The sequence below is a fragment of the Oryctolagus cuniculus genome, chromosome 9, assembly GCF_051225735.1.
Source record: "Oryctolagus cuniculus isolate XC-2025 breed Fujian yellow rabbit chromosome 9, ASM5122573v1, whole genome shotgun sequence".
In the NCBI taxonomy this organism is placed as follows: Eukaryota; Metazoa; Chordata; class Mammalia; order Lagomorpha; family Leporidae; genus Oryctolagus; species Oryctolagus cuniculus.
In genome coordinates, this window is record NC_142875.1 from 63507988 (window position 1) to 63532893 (window position 24906).

At 43.3% G+C, this 24906-nt stretch overlaps 1 protein-coding gene across 2 annotated transcripts in view; it reads right to left on the minus strand.

Annotated features, from left to right (window-relative positions):
* Positions 1–1498: 1498 nt before the first annotated feature.
* LOC100340237 (large ribosomal subunit protein eL21) overlaps positions 1499–24906 on the minus strand; it is a 46778-nt gene continuing 23370 nt past the window's right edge. Inside the window, exon 2 of one of the 2 annotated variants that reach the window (XR_016212903.1) lies at positions 1499–1580. Coding sequence is in view for 1 of the 2 variants with exons in the window: in XM_089303662.1 (XP_089159788.1) it covers positions 21847–22293 (447 nt within the window). In the remaining variant the exon portion in view is untranslated. Of the gene's footprint in view, positions 1581–17789; positions 22929–24906 lie in introns of those variants that run through there. The other variant, XM_089303662.1, reaches the window with a different exon arrangement.

Sequence of the window (24906 nt, forward strand, 5' to 3'; positions counted from 1 at the left end):
GACGGCTGAAAGAGCAATTACAGGCACTGTCATTGTAGCAGGCAATTCAGAGGAAAGGCCAGGTTGCTATGGAAGCACGTGGGATGTCCACCTCCCACGTCTCTGTTAATCTTACCCCTCAGTTCTCTCCCTGTCAGATGCAGCACACCTTTCCCAGGGGGCTTTCTATGCCTGGCCCTCCGTCAACTCCCCTTAGGCACCTGCTCCTCCCTGATGCAATCAAACTGTTCTGCATTTATTTGTGCTTGTCTATCCATCCATCTGCACACGCACATCACGCACACACACAGATCTTTCTTTGACCTTTGTGTCTTGGCCTAGTGAACAGAGGAGGATAGGATGAAACAAGACAGATGGGAAGGGAGGATGGAATGCATGCTCCTGGAAACAATAGCCCAGAGGAGAAAGATGATGTGAGTGAAAGGCATGCTTTGGTTGGACTCCACCCTAGCTATCTGCTGTGGTGGTGGGTGGCTGTGTCCTGAAGCACAGGGGTTACACGTAACTCGGGCCCAATCTGCTCAACTTCAGTAGGTCCAAACTCCCTTGCACGGGACCCTGAAAGAGCAGATCACAGAAATAGGGTGTTGTTTCCTTCCAGCTGAACTGATCACGGAGCATTAGGAAATGTGGCCTCAGAGCCCTCTGAGACAGGCAAGGGGGATCAGACTGTGTTAGAGGGACAGGGCTCCCACAAGGAAATGGAGCTGAGCAAGCAAAGTCAGCCCTCACAGTGCACAGTCTCGTCTAGATCAGAGGCTCACAAAACCTGGGGAACCCTGGCACATGATTCAGCAGCAGCTATGACGATTTGCCAGTTGACTCACAGGAAATGGGCACCACAAAAAATGATCCTAGAATAAGCTTTCTCGTTGATCCCAGAAGCTTCCTAACCATCCCAGCACACATACCCCGCCATCCTGGTCCCTGAACCTGAAACATCTTGTGGATGTGTTTCTTCACCTCTCACCCTCTCTCCCTGCTGGACCGAAAGTCTGAGTCTGTACTGTGTGATCACCGATGGATCTTCTAAGCTCAGCTTTCTGGCTCTGGGGCCCTCGGATTTCCTTTCCCTCCAGTTGTCCCAGCCACATTTCTCCACTTCCGTCCCCTGGTATTTGAAGTAGACAGTCCCTGAGCTGAGACAGTTCTCTGAGGATTGGATGCTGGGAGTAGGGCTGTGGATGTTTTTCCTAGTACCACTGCATTCTAAGGACTGGCCACTCCTGTGTAGAGTCTCCCACTGGCAGAGGCCCTCTTGCTACAGGAATTCCATTTATGTCAGGCTCAGGGGGTAATAGAGACAAGACAAAACCCCCAGAGAAGACAACATGCCACAAATCACTAAACTCAGCATAGCTTGTGGGCAGAGATGCGGAGACTTGGTGAAGGTCCAGAAATCTAAATGCTGATGTGCTTACTGAGTGTAAGCAAGCTTTGAGCTAAGTGAACAGATCCCCCGACTCCTTGACGACCAGAATACAAACATGTCTTACCTGCATTATCCACTCTCTTTGCCAAAGCCAGTGCATAATTAGCAGGGGAAAAATAATAGGTGCCAGGTGAAAGAGTCCACGTCCCTGAAACAACAACGTTTATCACTTTTTGCTTCCCGGCCAGGAGTTCACCTACTCAACCTTGTTAACATCTTACTTCTCTCACTTATCAACCGTGACTTTCGCTTACTGGTAGAAAGCTTTGCTTCTCCTTGTCAGTCAGCACTAGTTAGGGGACCGATAAGAAAATTTGGTAAGAACTTTTTTCTGGAAAGTTCTATTTATAGAGCCATACCAAGGTGGCCAAAATACTATAAATAGCTCCCAGTGTGTGTGTGTGTGTGTGCGTGTGTGTGGTAAGGGAGGGGAAGTGCCCATGTTGTCACCATCTTGGCCATGATGGGGAGACATTTTCTTCTCATGATGGGCCCTATATTTCTGCTTGTGCTCCTGGTCTGTGAGACAGGCCATATCAGTTACCCTGTATGAACCAAGTCCAGGGATTTGCCGGGTAATTTGGACAATCTCGAAGATATAGGAGACAGCAGCCTTCAAATGCTTATGCACCCCAGGGTTTTGTTCTCCCAAGACAAGTAGCAACTAAATAGTTCAGACTAGAGATAATCTTGGCCCTCCTGTCCAGAACATTCCCTTCCCTATGACTGTCCTCAGCACCTTAGCCCCAGGCCTGCGGGGTGGACCGTCAGTGTTGAAGGTCAAGGTACTGACTCCATCCAAGTAGGACACAAAGGGCCTGTTAGACTGCACTTAGTGCAAGTCATCACACCAAGCACACACTCACACACCCCTACTGTAGACCTAGAAGGTAGAGCCTTCCTGGGCACAGAGCAGGAAAGTATGGAACCGAGTGGAGTGGTTGAAAGAGAAAAATCATCAGCAGAGAGGCCTCGATTCTTCAAAACAATTTGTTTCACTTCTTACGTGAAACAAACATAAGACAAAGTGGAAGCTTCCCCTGCCCTGTGTTGGATCTTTGCAGGGTAAGTTTGGAAACTGTGTGAAGAACAGAAAGCGCTTCTGAGCACGTGGGCGTGCAGCTGGGGATGTGTGCTGACCCACACGCAGATGCTGGTGCCTCTGGGCATGCGTGTGGAAACCCATACAGTGCTGCAAACAACACAAGCACTACACGTGTTCACCCAACCATGGAACGGTTGCCAAACCCAGCTCTGATGGGAAAAGCCATTATTTTCCAAGAGTTGACAAGTAGCCTGTTCTCTTTCCAGTTCACCCTCTGGGAATCACTTAGCATAGTTGGAGTGAAGGAAGAGGGTAAACTAATGAGATAGACTAGAACAGCAATCACAGCCAACATCCCAAAGGGGACATTGTCAAGTGTGGAAAAAGTAGCACCCATCAGGAGCGATTTGGGACTGAATTCCCAGGTGCCTTCCGGGAAAACGTTCTGCTGGCTTGGGCTGAGAAACTGAATCTGAAGATAGAGAGGCTGGCTGTGGGATCTGCCTCTGACTCTGCCAAGGCTGGCCTAGCGTGTGAAGCAGGAGGATTCGCTGACAGGAATACATTTCTTGGGAATGGTAGCAGATTTATGGCAACGAATTGCGCAATAATAACTGGCCCGAACAGAACTCTTGTGCAATCACCAGAACCCTGTCCCACTACGATTAATTCACATAACAAACATTTACACCTACTTAATGGAATAGCTAATGTTTATTGAAGGCCAAGTACTGTTCTGAGAGCTCCACATCTATTAACTTAATCTGCACAAGAATGCTATGAAGTGGATGCTGGTGTTACCACTCCTACAGTACAGGAGAAGAAACTGAAACACAGTAGGCTGTAACTTTCCCAAGGCCTCTTGGGAAGAACCAGGATTTGAATACAGGGACCTTTACTTCAGATCCTACTATGGTTTTAGTCACTAAACATGTTTCCTGTAGTTACTTTTATTTAATTATTTATTTTTCATTTTATTTGAAGACAGATTGAGAGAAAAACACTCAAACACAAAGATTTTCCATCTGCTGGTTCACTGCCCAAATGCCTACAACAGCCAGGGCTGGGCCAGGCCGACAGCAGGATCCTAGAACTCAATCCAAGTCTCCCACATGGTTGGGAGGAACCCGAATACTTGCACCATCACACGCTGCTTCCCAAGATGTGCATTAGCAGGAAGCTGGATCAGAACAGATGAGCTGGGCCTCAAACCCAGACATATAATGATTTTTGTACAGAGCATTATAGTAAGCATTCAAAAGAGGCTAACAAAAATGTCATGATCCCTATCTTCAAAGGAGTTTGAAACAATATTGCCTTCTGACTTCAGCAAATTTCCCTGTTGAGAAAACACCAGCTTCTTTTGATAACTATTGGTAACTTCTTGGGGTTGGAGGCACATAGGGAGCTAAACATCTATCTCCTCTAGGACCTCAAACACTAGTGAGCCTACCACCACTAAACACATTGGTATGTGCTGGCGCACGCACACACACACTCACACACACACACTCAGGTATTCACCTTATTCATCATTCTGTGGAAGACCCTGCAGGCCAAGGCAGAAAAACAAACGTCAATGTGCATAAAAGACTCAAGCTGACGCAGACTTGGTGACATTCTTAGGAGAACATTGGGACGTTCTGAGTTGGATTAGGCATCAGGATCTCCTGTGAAGGGAGACCTTCAAGGGCTGGTGGTGGGTCTAAATCTGACAACTGCTTGTGTCTTGAGGAGTAGAGTATGTACAATATTTCTGACCAATCATCAGTCTTGACGCTGTTCATCTTACCAAGGAGATAATGTCACTAAAGACAGAGTGTGCTCCATAACCCCTCAGGCTAGCCACCCTGCAAGGCTGCTTCCTGATTCAGTGTTCCCTGATTCTTGAGCTTCACGCTTCCATCAGGTGACCTTTGTGTACAGAAAACCAGCATCTGTTGAGTCTTTTCGCCCCAGTGTCTTTCTCAAATGGTACAGTAGGTCCTCTCTGTCTGCGTGTTCTACATCTACAGATTGAACCAAACACAAATTCAAAAATACTCAGCAAGAAACTTGCATCTGTACTGAACATATACAGGATTTTTTTGGTCATTATTCTCTAAGCCATTCAGTCTAACAACTATTTACATAGCATTCACATTGTGCTGCCATAAATATAAGCAATCCAGATCTGACTTAAAGTATCTGGGAGGATGTGTGTGGGTTATGTGCAAATGCTGCACCATTCTGTATAAGGGACTTGAGACTCTTTGGATTGTGGTATCCCATCCCCCAAGTATACCAACTAAGGGTTGTATTTTGTTGTTCAGAAATAAAATAACCTAGAAGACATCCCATAATATCAGAAATGTTGTAAAGACCTGAATGTAAAGCAAAGTTCTACACATCAAAGCATATTATGGAAGAATATATGCTATATATTTATTTACTATCATGCAAGGTATACTATCATACAAGAGTTTGTGTCTCAGCCAGCGCCGTGGTGCCGGCACACCGGGTTCTGGTCCCGGTCGGGGCGCCGGATTCTGTCCCGGTTGCTCCTCTTCCAGGCCAGCTCTCTGCTGTGGCCAGGGAGGGCAGTGGAGGATGGCCCAGGTGCTTGGGCCCTGCACCCCACGGGAGACCAGGATAAGTACCTGGCTCCTGCCATCAGATCAGCGCGGTGCACCAGCCACAGCACGCTGGCCGCGGTGGCCATTGGAGGGTGAACCAACGGCAAAGGAAGACCTTTCTCTCTGTCTCTCTCTCTCTCTCACTGTCCACTCTGCCTATCAAAAAAAAAAAAAAAAAAAAGAGTTTGTGTCTCAAACACAGCAGATACTCAATAAACTTGAGCATCTTTCTCAAACTCACTATTTCATTTATTTTTTTAAGATTTATTTAACTTACTTATTTGAAAGGAAGAGTGACACAAAAAGAGGGAGAGACAGATAAACAGATCTTCCACCATCTAGCTAACTCCTCAAATGCTCACAACAGCTGGGCCTGGACCAGGCAGAAGCCAGCAGCCCAGGACTCCATCTAAGTCCCCCACATGGATGGCAGGAACACAAATACTTGGACATCATCCACTACTTTCCCAGGTGAATTAGCAGGAAGAGGGATCGGAAACAAAGTAGCCTAGCTGGGACCCAAACCAGCAGGCTGATATAGGATGTGGGCATCCCAAGTGATGCCTTAACCTGCCGTGCTTAATTCTCAAAAAAATAAATAAAGAAAGAAAGAAAGAAAGAAAGAAAAAAGAAAAGAAAAAGAAAAACAAGCAAACAAACAAAAACCCGCAGAGGAAGGGATGGTGTTTATTTTGCAGGTGAGGAAACAAAATTTAGAGTTTAAGTAATCTGTCAAGTGCCTGTGACTACAAGGTGGCCACTCTGGCTTTCTACTAAGACCTCCATGCTCTTCCTAGTATAGATACTGTAATCATCTCTAGTCACTGAGTTTTGCAGAATGTTGCATATACAAAGCCCCTTCATGCGCCATGCCATCACATCCTCAGAATTCTCCTGAGAAGGGAGGGTTACCATTTTCTTCATTTTTAGGCAGAAGCAGCAGCTCAGGGAATTCCAGCAATTCGCCCAGACTTTCCAAGGTGAGAAATAGGTGTGTGTGAATTTGAACCTGTTTTGTGATACACAAACCCTTGCTATTGGCTCCACACCACACCACATTTCAGCATGGGGCCCAAGGTTGACAAAAAGGCTAAATGCGACCTAAGGGCCAGAGTTCATGCCCCATTCATGGTTAGCAAGGATCCGAGGACTCAGGGACCCATCGGTTTTCCTGAGCTACCCTAAAATCCCATCTCAGCAACATGGAGAGACCACTTTGATAGCTGCTTTTGGTTGCAGAGTTATATCCAACAGTGTCATAGCATTTGATAGGTAATAAGCCACCTGTTTTGTGATCGAATTTTAGATGTGGCCACAGTAAAATTGAAACAGCAAGGTGACCATAAGTTTCAGGCTGGCTTAGCCTGATTCTAACAACACTCCTAGATGCTAGAATGCATTTCCACATCCTGCTGAGGCCACTTTCCTGAGCGACACTCTGCATTTTATTGCTTCACTTCACTTTCTTGAGGCTACTGTGATCTTCCAGATAGAATTTTCCTAGGATTCTTCTAAAATAGATATGTTGTATTATGAGTATCAAACTGTATAAGCCTTTTGGAAATAATTTATAAAATATAGTATAGTACAAAGTAGAAAATGAACATTAACAGATATTCTACTTACCAAGATATGGTAATATGAATATCTTGTATGTACTTCCCATATATATATAATGTATATATATACATACAAATATATAATATACATGTATTGATGGACATGTTTGTAGTTGGCCTTCTGTGCCTGTGTGGTCCACATCCATGGATTTAACCAACCACAAAGTAAAAATATTCGGAAAAAAGTGCACCTATACTAAACATGTCCAATCTCCTTTTCTTGTCATCATGCCTACCCTAGAAACAGAGTGACGACTCGTTTCATGGTGTTTACACTGTAATAGCTGTTAAAGTCATCTAGAAATGATTTCAAGTTTATGGAAGGATGTGCTTAGGTTATATACAAACCTTGTGCTATTTTATATAAGGGATTTGAGCATCCTTGGACTTTGGTAACTGTGGGGGCTCTTGGAGCCAAACCCCTGTGGACATTACGGGATGAGTGTATACACACACACACACACACACACACACACACGGGTCCCACCTCTCTGGCTCCTTTCCTCCCAGGACAGATTCCCAGGGACTGCTCTTTCAGCTTGGGTCTCATGATGAGAAGTTCTGTCTCCTGAGAAGCAGAGGCTCAGCAGGATCAGAACCTCTGTTCATTAGTTACCTATTGCTGGGTAACAAATGATGCCACAGTTTAAAGTTTTTATTGGCCACATAGACTAACTAGGATGTTGTGGATGGGACAACACAGGTTGTGAATGCCAAGAGGAAAGGATCCTTGGAGGTGAGCTTGCCCTAGTCATGAGTTCTAAGCAAAAAAACAAAAAACAAAAAAAAAAACAAAACAAAACAAAAAAACAACTCTATTCCATTATCAGAGTTCTTCAAAAAGTTCATGGAAAATGTATATTGTGAAAAACGTATAAAATGGGTTTTAAAAAATCTGCATCAAAATAAATTTAATGGGGCCAGCGCCTTGGCTCACTTGGTTAATCCTCCGCCTGTGTTGCTGGCATCCCATATGGGCACTGGGTTCTAGTCCTGGTTGCTCCTCTTCCAGTCCAGCTCTCTGCTGTGGCCCGGGAGTGCAGTGGAGGATGGCCCAAGTGCTTGGGCCCCTGCACCCACATGGGAGACCAGGAGGAAGCAGGATCAACTCAGTGCCAGCTGTGGCTGTTATTTGGGGAGTGAACCAACGGAAGGAAGACCTTTCTCTCTCTCTCTCTCTCTCTCTCTCTGTCTTTCACTGTCTATAACTCTACCTGTCAAATAAATAAAAATAAATAAATAAATCTACTTTTTAAATTTATTGTTTCCATGAACTTTTTGAAGACCCCTGATGTTTGAGTATTGCTTGTGGGCTCAAAATAACCTATCAAGGCCAACTTGGATGCTTGTATGTAATTTAACAATTTTTAGCAGTTTTTTAGAATCCTATTTAAAAAGATGAAGAGTGATTCTCCTTTCCTTTTTTTTTTTTTTTTTTTTTTTTTGACAGGCAGAGTGGACAGTGAGAGAGAGAGACAGAGAGAGAAAGGTCTTCCTTTGCCGTTGGTTCACCCTCCAATGGCCGCCGCTGCAGCCGGCGCACCGCGCTGATCCTGGCAGGAGCCAGGAGCCAGGTGCTTTTCCTGGTCTCCCATGGGGTGCAGGGCCCAAGCACCTGGGCCATCCTCCACTGCACTCCCTGGCCATAGCAGAGAGCTGGCCTGGAAGAGGGGCAACCGGGACAGAATCCGGCGCCCCAACCGGGACTAGAACCCGGTGTGCCGGCGCCGCAAGGTGGAGGATTAGCCTATTGAGCCACGGCGCCGGCTCTGATTCTCCTTTCCATTCCCTTTACATTTCTTATACTGCTGTCCCTGTTTTAAGTTTGGTTAGTCTTATTATTTTATAATTTTTCTATTGGCTACATGTATAATGGGAAATTTTGTATTTGGGTCTTGTCCCATCATCTTTAGACAGTGTTAGTTTACTATATATGATTAAGAAATGTGTGTTTTTCCATTTCTCCTAACATCGCCTCCCCCCAAACTTCTGTTGGCATTAGTGTTATTTTTAGATTTTCAGGGCTCTCTTTACCCCCTCATTTCCTTCTCTTGATGCCATGTTCATATGTTAAGAACTCAGTAAGCTCCATCTTCACAGAGCACAGGATGCAGAATTCCTGTGTGTGCAGGCTATGAGTGTACACCAAGGAAACATAAAAGCAGTGGTACTAAGGGGAACAGTGGATTTGATGCTGGAGGGCTTGCCTTTGGGGAGGAGGTCTTCCAGGAATCTAGGAAAACTGCTGACCTCAGTTCAATGTAATTCAGTTAGGTCCTAACCCAAGGCAGGCAGCATTCTCTCTCCCTCTGGGACCCAGGTCCCACAGCTGCCACAGTTCAGGGACTTGGTGTTTGCATAAGGAGAGTCTCTGATTCAAAGAGAACTGAGCAGAATAGAGCTGACAGGGCTTCCAGACAACAGAATTCCTTTGTGTCACTCAGCATCACTCTCACTACTTTCCCCGAACTGCTCTAGCTACTCAGGACATACAGTTAATTTCTCTTCCCCAGAATGTCAAGTGGAGTATCCTATTGGTTCTGACCATGGCTCCTTAGACTTTGGGATGACAAAAGTAGGCTTGCTAAATATAATACACATCAGTTAAATTTTAATTTTAGATAAACAGTAGATTTTTTTAGTATAAGTACACCCCCCAAATATTGTAAGGCATGTATTTATACTAAACAATTGCTCATGGTTTATTTGAAATTAAAAGTTAACTGAGCATCCTATATTTTTACTTGCTAAATCTTGCCACCCTAGACAGGTAGAGATGAGCTCCTTCTTATCTGTAGGAACAGAACCAGAGCCAAGAGTCTCAGATGGAAGCCCTGACTAAACCCCAAGTATTATGAAGAGCCCAAAAAGCTGACCATGCTGAGATAAGCCCTTAGGGGGATGGATCATCCACAAGGAATTCTCCCAGTGCTGACCTGAAGAGTTTCCTCTGCTGCCTCTAAATCACCCCTATTCCAGTACTTCCACACCTGTCTCACAGCCTATATACAAATAGTTGGCATTCAGTGTATTTGCACTTGTTACACTTTTGTCCACAGTGTCTGTTTCTCTACCAGATTCATATTCAATATTTACTACAGAGAATCATATTGAATGCAGTCTTGTGTCCTGTCTCCTTTTCTTCATGGCCACCTCATGAGGGAAACCCTGTCCTATCACTGTTGTTCCCATTTTCCAGATGAAGAAACTGAGCTGCAGAAAGTCCCTGTAGACTGAAGGACTCACCAAGAAAGTATTGCCTTAAGGCATCATGACTAGTAATGATAAAGAACTAAATTCCTTCCCATAGGTGATCTACTCCCTGCATGCCTGGGAGGCCTCCCTGCTTTCCCATCTCTGGCCAGGGTGCACCACTCATTCCTCCCACCAAGGGCCAGGTACCTCTCATCATCTCCACTGGAATGCTAAAGAAAGCAGAATCCATGTAAGGAAGAGGCGAGACATTACTTCCAGCAGAATTGTGACACAGAGTCTCTGGACTTTATTATGATGACTGTTTAGATCATCAATACAACTTGTCCATAGAGGAAAAGGCAGACAAACCCTACACATGCCTCAAGAAGCAAATGGGATGTGGTTTGCCAGCCCAAGAAACTCCTCAACCACTGTAATATAATTTGTGTAGGAAGATGCAGTCTGAATTCAGATCATCCACTTAGATATGCACACTGCACCTCAGAGATTGTGCCTGTCTTTTATCTGTGTGTATATGAGTACAATAGCGTACACTTTGTTTTTGTACTGTACTGGAAGTTCAAGGGGCAGAGATCATGTCTGTGGGTGGCCCATTGTTTCCTGGAAGCACCAGGGCACTGTTCTGGCCAGAATCGAGCTAAAGCCATGCTTTTTGCTGATAGAGAAAGCAAAAGAAGCCTCCTTTATTTTCAGCTGTAGCATTTCTTGCAATGCAGGAGATTTTCAATCACTTACAACCATTATTAACTACTAGCTAACTGCTGCTGTTATTTTTCTTAATGACATAAATGCCTATTAGCTTTTAATTTTCTTTGTTGAGAAAGCACTGGGACTTACTTTATATCCTCCCAATTTTCTGAAAGAATCCAAAAAAGCATGAAGGAAAGAAAACCATTCAGGTATGTATGAGCCCGGAGCCTAAACATGTCAGCTTGTTTGGGTCAAGCCTCAAGACTTAGTTTTAGCTGTGAGTTACAGAAATAACACAGGCACTGTGCCCCTTGGACAAAAGTGACATCCAGTTTCAGTGTGGTGGTTAGAGAAGAGGGGCATCTTAGTCTGAAATCCTACCCATGGAAAGCCCAAAGAGAAATTCCTCCAAAATAAAATCAAATACATATTGTTGAATTGAGTGTTATTACCAGATGACATTTCCATTCAACTTCCCTCAGCCAGTGGCCCTGGTTTCCCACTCTGGAGGATGAAATCAGCCCTTTCTCATCCCCCAGGTTCAGAAGAAAGCTCCCCTCTACAAGCTGAGATGCCATTTTTTTACTTTGGAAGAGAAACAAATCATGTCATTGTCAAGGCTGTTATTGAGAACATCATGCTCTCAGCTCTACTGGCTTGCCCTCCATGAAAAGAATCAAACAAAGCTGCTTGCCATGGATTTCATCATTCTGTTTTGCCCAGCTGGGACCTCCCCCGACTCCAACCCCAATTCTACTGCCAGTTCCAATGCCCTAGAATTTGTTCCAGGAACAAGCTAAGATTCCTGCAAAATATCGGGCTTATAACAATTCTTTTTAAGAAAAACAATTCTGATGGCTGAAAGATCTCAAGAAGATACACAGTCCAAAGCCCCAAGGAGAAGAAGGAGAGGGAAGGATCAATTTGCAACCAATGAAATGTGAGCAAACATCTAATTGCCTCTGAGGGGCAGAGGCCCCGGGGTCCCAAGTCTGCTCTGACACCTGTCACCATTCCAGAATGAACCCTAGGGAGATGGTGTGCTTGGGTAGAGGCATTAGGGTCCTACCTGTTAATGTCTTGCCTTAGACCTGTACCTAGGTCCCTTATTGATTATATTGTCAACTCCTTCACTGTTGAGGCAGAACAAAAATGCAGTAATTTCCTGTGGAGTTGGGAAAATACAAAGAATAATGTGTGTCCCTCAAACAATGTTATTTAACAGTCTGTTGAAGCAGGAGTGCGGCTTCTGTGAAGCCAGAAGCTTTTATTATATTTGTTTTGAACACACACACATATAATGCGAGTGCGCATTTGTGTGTGTGTGTGTGTGCGTGTGAATGAGAAAAAGGGAGGCAGAAAGAATATGGGGGAAGAGGAGGAATCTCCTTTTTTCTTTTTTTCTTAAGTTGTATTAATAAAGCTTTCTTTGAAAAATTCAGTTTTTCTAGAACTTACTTTCTAGAAATGCCCAAAAGAAAATAATAGAGTCCATACAGAGTAACAGAAGTTGTTTAAAAAGCAATACATTGGAGGCAGGAATAATTAGATTTTTGGAGATTTTTTTTTATTTTTAAAATATTTTATACTCTAGAAATAATGAGATTTGAATTGCTCACTCTTGAAGACTGTGATTTGAAGAAAGTGACTTTATATCCTTGAATCCTCATTTCCAACCCAAATTTCTTGGAAATTAACAGGATACTTGTGAGTATAATATAAAGTAGATTCCATAATGTGCACAGAAAAGATACTTAAGAACAGTAACAGCCAACATGCGTTTAGCTTTTATATACCAGGCCCTGGCTTCAGTGCTTCTCCTTAAAGACATCATTCATTTTATCTTCATCACCACTTGAGAGGTAGATGCTAAAATTGTCCCCATTACACAAAAATGTGAGGCTTAGAAAGTTTTGCCTGAGGGGCCATCTTTATGAGGTAGTGGGTTAAGTCTCTGCCTGCAATGCTAGCATCCATCCCATAAGGGCACCAGTTCTGGACCCAGCTACTCCACTTCCAATCCAGCTCCCTGCTAATGCACCTGAGAAGGCAGCGGAGGATGGCCCATGTGCCTGGCCCCCTGCACCTACATAGGAGACCTGGAGGAGGCTCCTGGTTCCTGGCTTTAACCTGGTCCAGCCCAGCCCCAGCCGGTACAGCCATTTGGTGAATGGAAAATCTCTCTCCTGGTCTTGCCTCCTCTTTCTCTGTCTTTCAAATAACTAACTAACTAACTAACTAAATAAATAAATAAATAAATCGAAAGAAAGCTCTGCCTGAGGACAGCAGCTGTTAAAGTGGTGGGGACAGGATTTTAAACTAGTCCTGGCCTTACCTACTGTGTCCTGTGTTGAGGCTACAAGCCACATCCAATGAGCCAGATCTGGCCCATGGGTATGTTTGCTTTGGCTCACAGTATTTATAAAAATACACTTGTATTAGTTGCCAAGACTTCGAAATTAGGAAAGATTGCATAATTCTGGTTCTTTGGCTTCCCTACAAATCTTTGGCTCTGAGCTCCCTGTCCCAGCATTTTCACACAGCATGACAGGCTGAAACTGTGCTGTGGCCATCATCTTCAGACAGTCAGGAGTTGGTGATGGTCCCCACGATTCCTTAGCTTCATACATTCACCTACCCACCAAGCCCTTGGAGACATGTAAGGGTTGACCTCTCTCCTTTCCCATCCATCTCCCTTACTACAGTCATAAAGGCAACTGGGAAGTGAACCCATAGATGAAAGACCCCCTTTCTCTCTTTCTAGCCCTCCCTTTCAAATTATAAAGTAAATTTAAGCAAAGGGAGGGAGGGGGGGAGGGAGAGAGAGAGAGAGAGAGAGAGAAGTTTTATTTTGGTGCAAAAACTCATTAAAATGTATGCATAGTTCTTTTAGCATTCCATGAACTTTTTGAGGAGTCCTCATGTGTAGGTGGTCTTGTTCATATTTTAACTTAAAAAGCTTTAATGATTCCTAACCTTCGTAATATTTTCCATGGGTTTTGTTGTTGTTGTTTGATCTAAGAACATGATAATATTTGTATGCTACACTGGGCTGCTGTGATGTGCTAGACATGGCCAGCTGTGCTGGAGGAAACAGATGTCATGGCAAACTGTGACCCTTTAGCATCACACAGAGACACTGGGTACACTTGCATGGGAGGTCCCAGAGTGCAGGAGCCAGTCCCATGTCCTCACCTGCATGCTCAATAACTTTGTTTCTAGAACCTTATCCTGCAGTCAGGATGATCTCAATGCATGATGCATTGGTCACAGTCTCATCCCCAGGCTCTCAATTAAGCTCCAGTTTGATGGCAATAATCACTCCCCCTTCAATGTTACTCAAATCGTGCCCATATTATCAGACCAGCTCATGCCCATCTCCTCCACAATGCTTGCTTTGGTGGACATCAGCCAATAGTGCTTCACCCATACTCCAAGTGATTCTTGATGGCTTAATGTACACCAGGTACTGAATCAGTGTGGGGAACCATACTTTTAAGTGACATATGAGTGCTTCTGCCATTGTGAAACTTATTCAAATAGGAACACAAACAAGGAGCAAGGGAAGAGTCCACTTTAAATTGCAGTGTGCCCAGAGGCATCATAGAACCAATACAGGGATGTATTCGGTTTTGGGGGCTGCTGTACCAAATTACCACAAAGTTGGGGGGAGGTTATAGTAACAGAAATGTATTTTACAGTTCTGGAGAATAAATCAGGACTTGAAAATGTTTCTGGGAGTAGCACATGCAACAGTCCCTCAGCAAAGTTAAGCATGCTGGATTCCTGGACTAAAGGAAGCCTGATGTGTCTGAAGAGTGAGACACAAGGTAGAAGGGGTAAGAGAGGCAAGCAGGAAGAGTAATTAGGACCAAACCTAGTAACCATGCGCAGTCATTTGGACCAATGACATGGGATGCGTTAAGAGTTTGAAGCAGTGGAAGAACATAATTAAGATTTAGAGATGGCTTTGCCTGCAGTGTGGAGAATGGTTTGTGGCAGGCTGGGATTGGAACCAAGAATATTGGTTAGGAAACAATTGCACAATTCAGTGCATTCCAAATTACAATAAATAAATTAGATAAATAATGTGGAAGGGGAGGGAGAAACGTCGATAAATTCAAGGAGTTACTGAGAAGATAGACTCAACAGGACATGTTCAGTGGGGAAGCCAAGAATGAGGCCCATGCATCTGTCTTCTGGTTGGAACAGTGTTGCTGCTGAGGTAAGAATGGGCCAGGAGGTGCTTGTAAGACCACCAGTTGGAGACTCAAAGGTGAGCATTTGAATTGAGAGGGCATGGAGGAGAGATCCAAGGCTGCAAACACAGACTGGAGAACTGCTGGCATATGGGCAGAGGACAAGACACTGAAGCAAGTGGCAGAAGACACAGAGGGCAGCAGCTACCAGCATTTAGCTATGTGTGATGTTTATCAGACAATTGGAAACTTGTTAGCACTTTTCCTAATCTCCATCACTTGTATTTTCTTTTGCTGAACAACTCAAGCACAGTATTGTTCTATTATGCTCTCCAACTATTTTATAGACTTGGGAATCAAAGCAAGAGTTCAGAACAGGGGCCCCACAGGGCTGGATATTAACTGTTCTGAGCCTGAGCTGGAAAACAGGAAGAGAAGATAATCCACATTTCTTTAATCCTTCTCCAAAACCCCGTCATCCAATGTCACCATCAACTACCATGCTAAAATTCTGTTTCTCTTAAATTATAATTAAATTCTCCCAATTAGGTAGTTTTTGTTTTGTCCAGTGTGTTTCCTTCAACTTCCCCCCTGCTCCTGTTAAATCTTATTTGGCAACACCATCCAATAAAACTTCCTGCAATAATGGAAATGTTCTGTATCTGTGTTGTACAAGAGATCTTCAAAAAGTTCATGGGAAATGCACATTGTGGGAAAACTGTGTATTTTAATTTTTTGCACCAATATGAGCTTATCTTTTAATTCCTTTTTTTCAGTTAGTTTTTCAAAGTTTCCTCTTGTAGTTTGGTAGTCACTTGCTGCAGGTGGCGATTGAGCTCTTGAATATGGCTAGTGCAGCTGAGGAACTGAATTTTTACCTTTAATTACATTGAAATACCCATATGTGGCTGGTGGCTACCACATTGAACAGCAGAGCCATATAACCTTCAGTGAACTCGGAATTCATTTCCTTGAGGAAACTTAATCCTCCCAAAATCAGACCTCCCAAAATAGAATGATCTCCACATTCTATGCTGTCTACAACCTTGTACTTCTAGAAAACTAATGGGGCTCATAATTCTGAATAATTATTTGTTAATGTTTGTCTCCCCTAATAAGTCAAACTCTGGGAGGGAAGGGGCTGCATCAGATACTCCTGTGTTTCCAGTAACTGGCACAGTGTATGACACTTAATGTTTGTTCAATAAATATTATTGAAGAAATGAATGATCGAGTGATTCAGTAAAATATCATATGAGAGTATGTACCCTGTGCATATGAGGGGTCTTTGAAAACTTCATGGAAAATACATATTATGAAAAAACTGGGTGTGAGCACTGGCATTGTGGCTTAGTGGGTAAAGCCACCACCTGCAATGCCAGCATTCCACAGGGGTACCAGCATCCCACAGGGCTGCTCTACTTCCAATCCAGCTCCCTGCTAGCATGCCTGGGAAAGCAGTAGAAGATGACCCAAAAAAGTGTTTGGACCCCTGCCACCCTTGTGGGTGACCTAGATGAAGCTGCTGGCTCCTGGCTTCAACCTGGCCCAGCCCTGGCCATTGTGGCTATCTGGGGAAAGAACCAACAGTTGGAAGATTCTCTATCTTTCTCTCTCTTGTCTCTTGCTCTCTCTCTCTTCCTCCCCATCTCCTTCTCTCTCTCTCTCCCTCCCTCCCTCTTTCTATCCCTCTCTCTTTACTCTTTCTAATAAGTAAATAAATCTGTAAAAAAAAAAAAAACAGGTTTGGATTTCAAAATAAATATTGCACAAAAATAAACTCACCTTTTCATTCCATTTTCCACAAACAGTTGGAAATACTCTCATGTTTTAAATAGTTGGCCACAATTTTAATCATCAAGTGGGTAGTTATAGGAAGTTCCTAGCTCAACTTAGTAGAAATTAAGACTTACAAGGGAGGTACACATCTGACATGCTGAGTTTGGGGTATGTGGAGTTTGAAGTGCTAACTTTATACCCTTGATCCTATGGTCAACTAAAGTCTTAAAGTCTCTTCTAGTTCATTATGGCACACAGCATCTCCTTTCTCTTGCACTATGAAGTTTGTTTCTACTTGTCATTAACACTTTTCATGTTCCCCTAGATGTTACATCAGTGCTCAGCTTCTCAAAGTTGCTCTGAATCCCAGTGTCCTGATTTCAGCTTCCAGCTTTGTATGCTTTGCAGTGTTTAACATATTTACAAAACTCTTAATCTGGTTAATTTTTAAACATTGATAATGTCAGGAACTGTGGCATGGCACCGAAGACCTCCCTCCAGACACCAAAATGTGCAAGTCGGCACCCTTTAGATATGTCTTTAAAAAATTATTTTTATCTCCTTGAACAATGGAAACACACACACACACACACAGAGAGAGAGAGAGAGAGAGAGAGAGAATCTTCCACCCACTGGTTCATTCCCCAAATGCCTGCAACAGCTGGGGTAGGGGCAGGCTGAAGTCAGAAGTCTGGAACTCCCTCCAGGTCTCCTGTGTGGTGGGCAGCAGGGCACCAAGCACTTTAACCATCATCTGCTGCCTCTTGACATGCATTAGCAGGAAGCTGGATTGGAAGCAGACCAGCCAGAACTTGAACTAGCACTCTGATATTGGATGTAGGCAACCCAGTGGTGACTTAACCTGCTGTACCACCACACCACCACACCCACCAGGGAAGTGCCTTTTATATAGTTGAGTGATGCTTGCCTTGAATGGAACTCGAGCCAAGTCAGAAGCTCAGGCCTCACTGGAATATCTGGGGACTCTTTAGCAAGCTTTGAAACTGTGCTCATCTCCAGCTGCAATTCAGCACTGTCCTTCCACTTTCTCCTAACAAAGAAGAGGAATCTAGAGGGCTTTGTAGGCCCTGTGGAACTGAACTCCTACACCATGAGCAGGCATAGGGCCAGAGCCATTTTCCCAAGTTGCATTACAAAGCATGAAGGGCAATTTCAAAAAGCCATGTGCTGAAGGCAGTCCATGACAGAGCCAAGGTAAACAGAGACCTGATGGTTAAGTCCAACTGGTTAGGCAAAGCACAGAGCCAGTGGGGAGCCAAAGGAAGGTGGGAAAACCAGAGAGAAGGGAGGTTCACTGGGGTAGTTAGGAGGGAGACCTTCTCAGTTCTTAATTCCTGCTGCCTGGAAAAGACTGTAAAGAATCTATGATGATGAGGATGAGAGTTGAGGAGGTGGTTACCTGTGGATGGATTTGATTCAGAATAGGCAAACAAGGCATTTATCTTTAACTTGAAAGCCATTTTATCAAACACTGCAAGTGTGCTGTGCACGAGTCAATGAGAAAGAGCTTTAAAGTGCATCCCATGGTCCCAGGCAGTGGATAGACATCTCCCTGTCCAGAGCAGGGTGGTCTCTGGCTGCTCTCTGGGGTGGCTGCTGCCAGTTCCCCAGTGCAGAGGGAAGAAGAGACATGAACAGCATCCACCCTTGCTGCTCCACCTCCTGAGTTCTTCCCCAACTTCCAGGAATGGCAAGCATTCCTCCTATTACTAACAGGTACCCCTACCCCTGCACTTAATGGAAAAGGCATTCCTGTGAGCAGTCTTCACTCCTCCCTGCATGCTACATCACTGATGTCTTCTTTCTGTTTTTTTCATATGCTGAAAAGCTTCTAACAGTTAGGAAATGAATGACTTCATGTTGGGTCATCCACATGTAGTCTAATTCACTGTGAGTTGCAAGCAGGAGAGTTTGGTCACTTCTCAAGGGCCTTGGAGGTGAATCCGGTGAGTCCCTGGAGAGATCAAAGCCAGGCAAAAGAGATGGCAGGTGTAGAATCAAGGAGCAGCCCGTAGGTCCAGATTTGGCTGAAACTGAGGCAAGGGAGCATATGAAGTTAGGAATAAAACCCTGCACAGGTCTGAGAATGCCTGTGGCCTGTACTGTCATTACATTGCTACATAATCCATGGGATCAGTCAGCTTGATAATCTAGGCCCAGGCTATGAGCAGCCTGTGTAGTCCCCTGGGGGCCACTGGCCAGATGTGCTCTACTCAAAGAAAAACACTGAACAGATCCCAAACCTCAGTCCCTGAGACCTTCACATGATCAGGTTCTGTGCCCTCTGGGAAGATTCTGAAAGGCCAAACTGTCCAATCATCCCAAATTCCTAGATTTTAGCAATAAGTCTTATTATCACTTACCTACAGCATGCCAGATGCTTGCACCTAAACTGTTTCACTTATTTTCTCCCAAAAATCTCTCTTCTCATGCTCATTGGCAACTGCCCTTATTCAAGTCATAATTCTGCCTTTATCTCTGATGTAACTTCCCCTGCCTCATCCACACAGAGGCCTGAGTGCACTTTCAAATGTATAAATTTGAGCAAGTCACTTCTCTTCTTAAAATTTTGTGTCCCCAGTGTCTTTGGGGGCAAGATCTACTCTCTTGAGCTCAGTATTCAGGGCCCTCTGTGACTGCCCCTGCCTCTTGGCACCTCTCTTGTACTCACCCCTGAGCAGGTACACTACCTTGCACCCCCTATGCCTTTCCTAGGGTACCCTCCTTCCCTGTGGCTGCCGGCTATTTCTGATTTGTTCTGTGTGATTGCTAGCCTGTACCTGTTTGTCCTGCTGCACTCACTATACTCCTCTGTAATTGTTTGCTTTGTTTCTACTGGGGTCAATAACTCCCTCAAGGGAGCTGGAAGTGGTTCTCAAGCAGGGGAAGTTGAGTAGGCTGAAAACATTTTTTCTCTTTTTATTATAAAATAAAACTACACATACAGTACATAAACAAATAATAATAGATCTGTGGTATTAAGCTTTCATGGATGGGGTGGAAAGATTATGGGAAAAAAATACCTAAAAAGGCTCCTTAGAGGCCAATAATGAATAAAAGGTTGAGAAATACTGACTTGGTTTGTTCATACATCTTTCTCATCAGCTGAACTGTGAGCATCTGGAAACTCCCCTGGGCTGAAGGAGTATCTGACACAGCATTTTAGAGGAAATATTGAATGTTGAAAGCTGAATACATGAACGAATCCTTCTAGTCTTCCTATGGGATGGCATTACTGTCCCGTTGGGGGAACATAGGAGACCAGGTGCTAAATTCTCACAGCCTCCACTCCAACACCATGGCAATTCCAGTTAGTAAGTTCTTGAGCAGAAACATTTTAAACTCAGGGCTTCTAGACTTCAAATCCAACAGTTTCTCACCTAACTTTGGTATAATTGATAGAATTTATACAAAAACAGCAGAATATCTTTTCCATCTTGCCTTCAACATCCAAAAATATTCTGGCTGGGCTATCTGAAGCCAATCTGAATATCCAAGAATAAGCTTGGGAAATCAAACCTGTGATCTTGCAGACTCCAGCAAAAAGGGCTCAGCCCCACGATGGGTTTTAGTGGAACAGGGGCTTTCTATACTACTCACAAAGGAAAGGAGCCAAGGCACAACCAGATGTAGCCGAAGCCACCCACTTAGCTTGTTACCCTAACAATTAAATTAAATTAAATTAATTGTTAATAAGTACTGTTAATCTAATTAAATTAAACTTTTTAAAAAATCCAGCCTTTAGCCTTTCCCTGTGTACCACGCTGAGCAGCTCAGTGCTACGTTGTCCTCAGGAAGTGGGACTGATGGAGTAAGAAAAAATGACACACAGTGATAACGCAAGATTCGACAAGATCGTCATCATGAGACTTAGGAAATTCTAAGTCAGGAGATGAGCTACAACTGGAAGGTGATGAGGACAGCGATGTTAATAAAGATGTTTTCCTTGTTGAAAACGAAGCAAAGGAATATCTATAAAATGGTTTTATGAGTCAATTTGCTGAAACAGGAGGAGTTGAGTAGCTCAAACCATTGCTTTAGCCTTTCTGGGGTCAAGATGAGGTTTGAAACCTGATTTATGAGTTAGTTCACTCAAACTTTCTTCATTTTTCCATTCCTCCACTTAGGAGCAGAAGCAAAGCAGTGGACAAAATCCCTGCTGGGTAGCATCGCATCCTCCTAGGATGTAACCTTTGGCTTTGAAGCACAAACACTTCACACACATGGAAAAAGTGCACAACAGTTAAGTAGATGTAGAGTTCAATGAATTTTCACAAAAAGAACAAACTATTGGGACCATCACCCCAATGAAGAAATAGAACAGTGTTGATTCCCAGAGCTCTCTTTCTCCTGGCATAGGCCCAGCCTCCATCTTCTCCCTCACAGGTTACCATAGACTAGTTTTGGTTCATTTTGTACTTAAAGGAAATTCAATGATACAACAGATATTCTGTATGTCTTACTTCTTTTGCTCAGTAATGTGTATGTGAGATTCATCCAGATTGTTATATATAGCAATACTTTGTTCATTCTTGTTGTTGAAGAATTTCTTTATGTGGATTTACTGCATTTATTTGCCCATTCTAGGGTTGTCTTCACATGGGGTTATAGTGTCACTACAAGTGTTTTTCCTACATGTCTTTTGACATATACATTAGTACATATAGAAGTGAAAGTGCTAGTTCATATTATATATATATATATATATATTCAGCTTTTGTAGGTTTTGCTAGATTTGAAAAGTGCATAACAACATTGTAAACCAACCATGTATAAGAGTTCCAAATCTTCACTTACCCTTGATATTCAATATGCTTTTCATTTTGGCAATTCTGATGCTTGTGTTTATGAAGCTCATGATTTAAATGTGTAGTTTCCAGGTGAGTAATTATGTTAGCGGTACCCTTTCATATGTTCACTGACTATTCAGAGTTATCTTCTTATAAACCTACCTCTCCAAGTCTGTTTACAGTCTTATTCATTTCAAGGGGATCTTTATATATTTAGATACAAGTCCTTTTTAGATATACGATTTGCAACTGTCTTATTCTAACTCATGATTTCATTTTTCAATCTCTTAATGCTGTCTCTGCTAAATGGATATTCTTGTTTTTAATGTAGCCTAATTAATCAATTTTATAGTTAGTAGGTTTTATGTGCTAATTATGAAATCTTAACCTTTCCCACTTTCTTTTTTTTATCAATTAGGTCTTATTTATTTATCTTACATTTATCCTGCCATGAATTCATAAGGAATGGGTTCCAGCAACTCAGGCTCCTTTCCATTGGTTTTGACAAAGTGGGCTTCTCTGGGTGGAGCAGGCTGATGCTTTAGTTGAACCCAGGTACCCTTCTCTTTGGCTTCATTCTTTTTCTGATCATTTTCCTTCACACGTTTCAAGAAGCTATCTCGGATCTTAGAGTGCTTAATGTGTTCAATACACACATTTATTCTCTCGGCAAGAATCTTGCCCTTCACTTGTTTGTTTACAACAATGCCAACAGCATGCTGGGTAACATTGTAGACTCTTCCAGTTTTTCCATGGTAACATTTATGGGGCATTCCTTTTTGAACAGTATCCATTCCCTTGATGTCCACAATATCACCTTTCTTGTAAATGCGCATGTATGTGGCCAAAGGAACAACTCCATGTTTTCTGAAAGGCCTGGAGAACATGTACCAGGTACCTCAGCTCTTTCCCTTTGTGTTCGTCATCTTGGCGAATTACTGGAAGATGGCGGCTCCGGCCGAAAGGCCTTTTCCCACTTTCATGAAGATATTCTTCTACATAATAGCATTTGAATCTTCCAATCCCTGAGCATGATCTATGCTTTTATTTGTTTGGATCTTTCTTCAGATTTATTGACAAATAAAAGTTGTATATACTCAACTTGTACAGCATGGTGTTTTATATTTGTGTGTGAAATGATTGCCAAATCAGGTTAATTAACATGTCCAAAACCTCACAGTTACCTGTTTTGTGTGGATGTTGGGAGTATTTAAGATCTCACTAGAGGGGCAGGCACTGTGGCGCAGCAGATTAAAGCCCTGGCCTGAAGAGCCAACATCCCATATGGGTGCTGGTTCTAGTCCCAGATGCTCCTCTTCTGATCCAGCTCTCTGCTATGGCCTGGGAAAGCAATAGAAGATGGCCCAAGTCCTTAGGCCCCTTCACCCATGCGGGAGACCTGGAAGAAGCTCCTGGCTCCTGGCTTCGGATCTGCGCAGCTCCAGCCGTTGCAGCCATATGGGGAGTGAACCAGCAGATGGAAGACCTCTCTCTTTGTCTCTACCTCTCTCTGTAACTCTGTCTTTAAAAAAAAATCTCATTAGAGCTTCTTCAGTTGATCTCAGTTAGTCTTCAGTTGTTAGCATAGAGATTTTGCAAATCTTCTGTGAGATTTACATTAAGCATTTTGCCAAATACCAAGTACCTATTGCCCAAACTGCAAGAGATATTAAAAAGAAGTCTGAAATATGTGCCCTGACTTCAAAATGTTTTAGTACAGTTGTGGGACACACAACTGCAGAAAAAAAAAGACTGAATATGAATGAAGGAGTGCTTGTGTGATGGCAAGACAATGAGAAAAGAGAGGGAAGCAACCAAAGTGGGCTGAAGTCATTGACAGGGACGTCACACAAAGGGCGTAAAATCTGAGATGGCATCTGGAGAGTAGAAGGAAGCAGTCCAAGAGGGAAAACTGAAAACAGACAAAGTTTTGAGGTTAGAACAAACACAGCATGCAAAGGGACTACGTGGACATGAGTTGGCAAAAATGTCTTCGCTCTGATTCATGAGTAGAGGTGCAGGTTGAGGCCTTGTGCTTAGAGGTACATAAACAAAAGAAGGAAGAGCTTCAAGCGCACTTTGGTGATAAAGTTTGTTATCTTCACCCTGAAGGTAACTCAGTCACTGTTTACTTGTCCTCACTTGACAGTCACTGGTGAATATATGGCTATCTTGAACAACTTCCTGACAATAGTAAGATTGTGAGATAGGAACGTTCACAATCATTTGAATCAGAGTACCTACTCTAGAAGATTCCAATACTGGAAAATGTTCTTCTAATCTGAAAACGAGCTGCCCAAATTCTTATGGAATGTGCGATCTATTAATTCCTTTCACAGTAGACATGAACTCAAGGACCAGCCAAAAGGCTTAGATCTGACACCTATATCCAACTACTTCTCAGAAAGCTGCAGTTGTAAAACCAAGGTGTGATAACCACTGAAAGCTCAAATCCAGCAGCCAAAGCTGGAGTTCCTAGAAAAACGGGCCTGGAAGCGGGCCTTCAAGTCTTAGATCACTAACCGAGGTTTTGATGCCCTATTTCCATCCTTAATAGGGCGCAGCCTTGCCAATTGCAAAGCAAAAGTCACCAATTCCTGGGGAAGCTCCAGAACACGTAGAGTCAGGCTCTCAGGTCTCCTGGGAGCTACTGGAATGAGTAAGGCCTGGAGTAGCCAAAACTGAGTCCTAATGATAAGATTCCTAATGGGACGTGAGTATGCATTTTGCCAAGATTTATTCTAATTTTGGAATTCAATTGGAAACTTCTGAACGTCATGTTCCATTTGGCTCTGGCAAAACACAGCTCTGCATTGCTTTGTGTTTATTTTATCCCTCAAGATCACAGCATGATTTACTTGTAGCTAGATTTTTGTGTTTAGTGCAAATCTCTGTTTAGAAAAACATGCTGATATTTCTTTTTCTTATGGGTCCCTGGGGGGGCGGGGGGGATGTACACAATGGGGAAAAGTTCCACTTTAAAAAAAAGTGCATACCCAATATAGAAAATTTACGCAAACAGAAGCGCCCAGAGGAGAAATATTTTATAGAGCTGGATGGTATGATGAATCCTCAAAATTGGCATAAAATAGGCGATCGGATCCAGAAAATCCTCAGGACTCTCCTACACTTAGGCAAATTAGAATCTTCTGTAGCATCTTCTTCTTGTGAAAATTTCGTACCATATTTAAACAAATATTTAGAGAGGAAATGTAACTTCCTTTGGAACTGTGTCCTCCAACCATTATACTAAGGGCACTTCTTCTGCATAGGACTTCCATCTTCATCTAATTTTTCATTTACACTCAAATGAATTTCTTGGACTTTATAGGCAGAAAACCAAATTCCCCTGTAGCTAAATTGTACTGTGGGGCCTGCACTGCGACAGATTAAGAAGAACAGCGGATGGGCCAGCATTGTGGCTAAGCAAGTTAGGCTGCCGCCTGCAACACCAGCATCGTTATGGGCACTAGTTCGAGTCTCAACTGCTCCACTTCCAA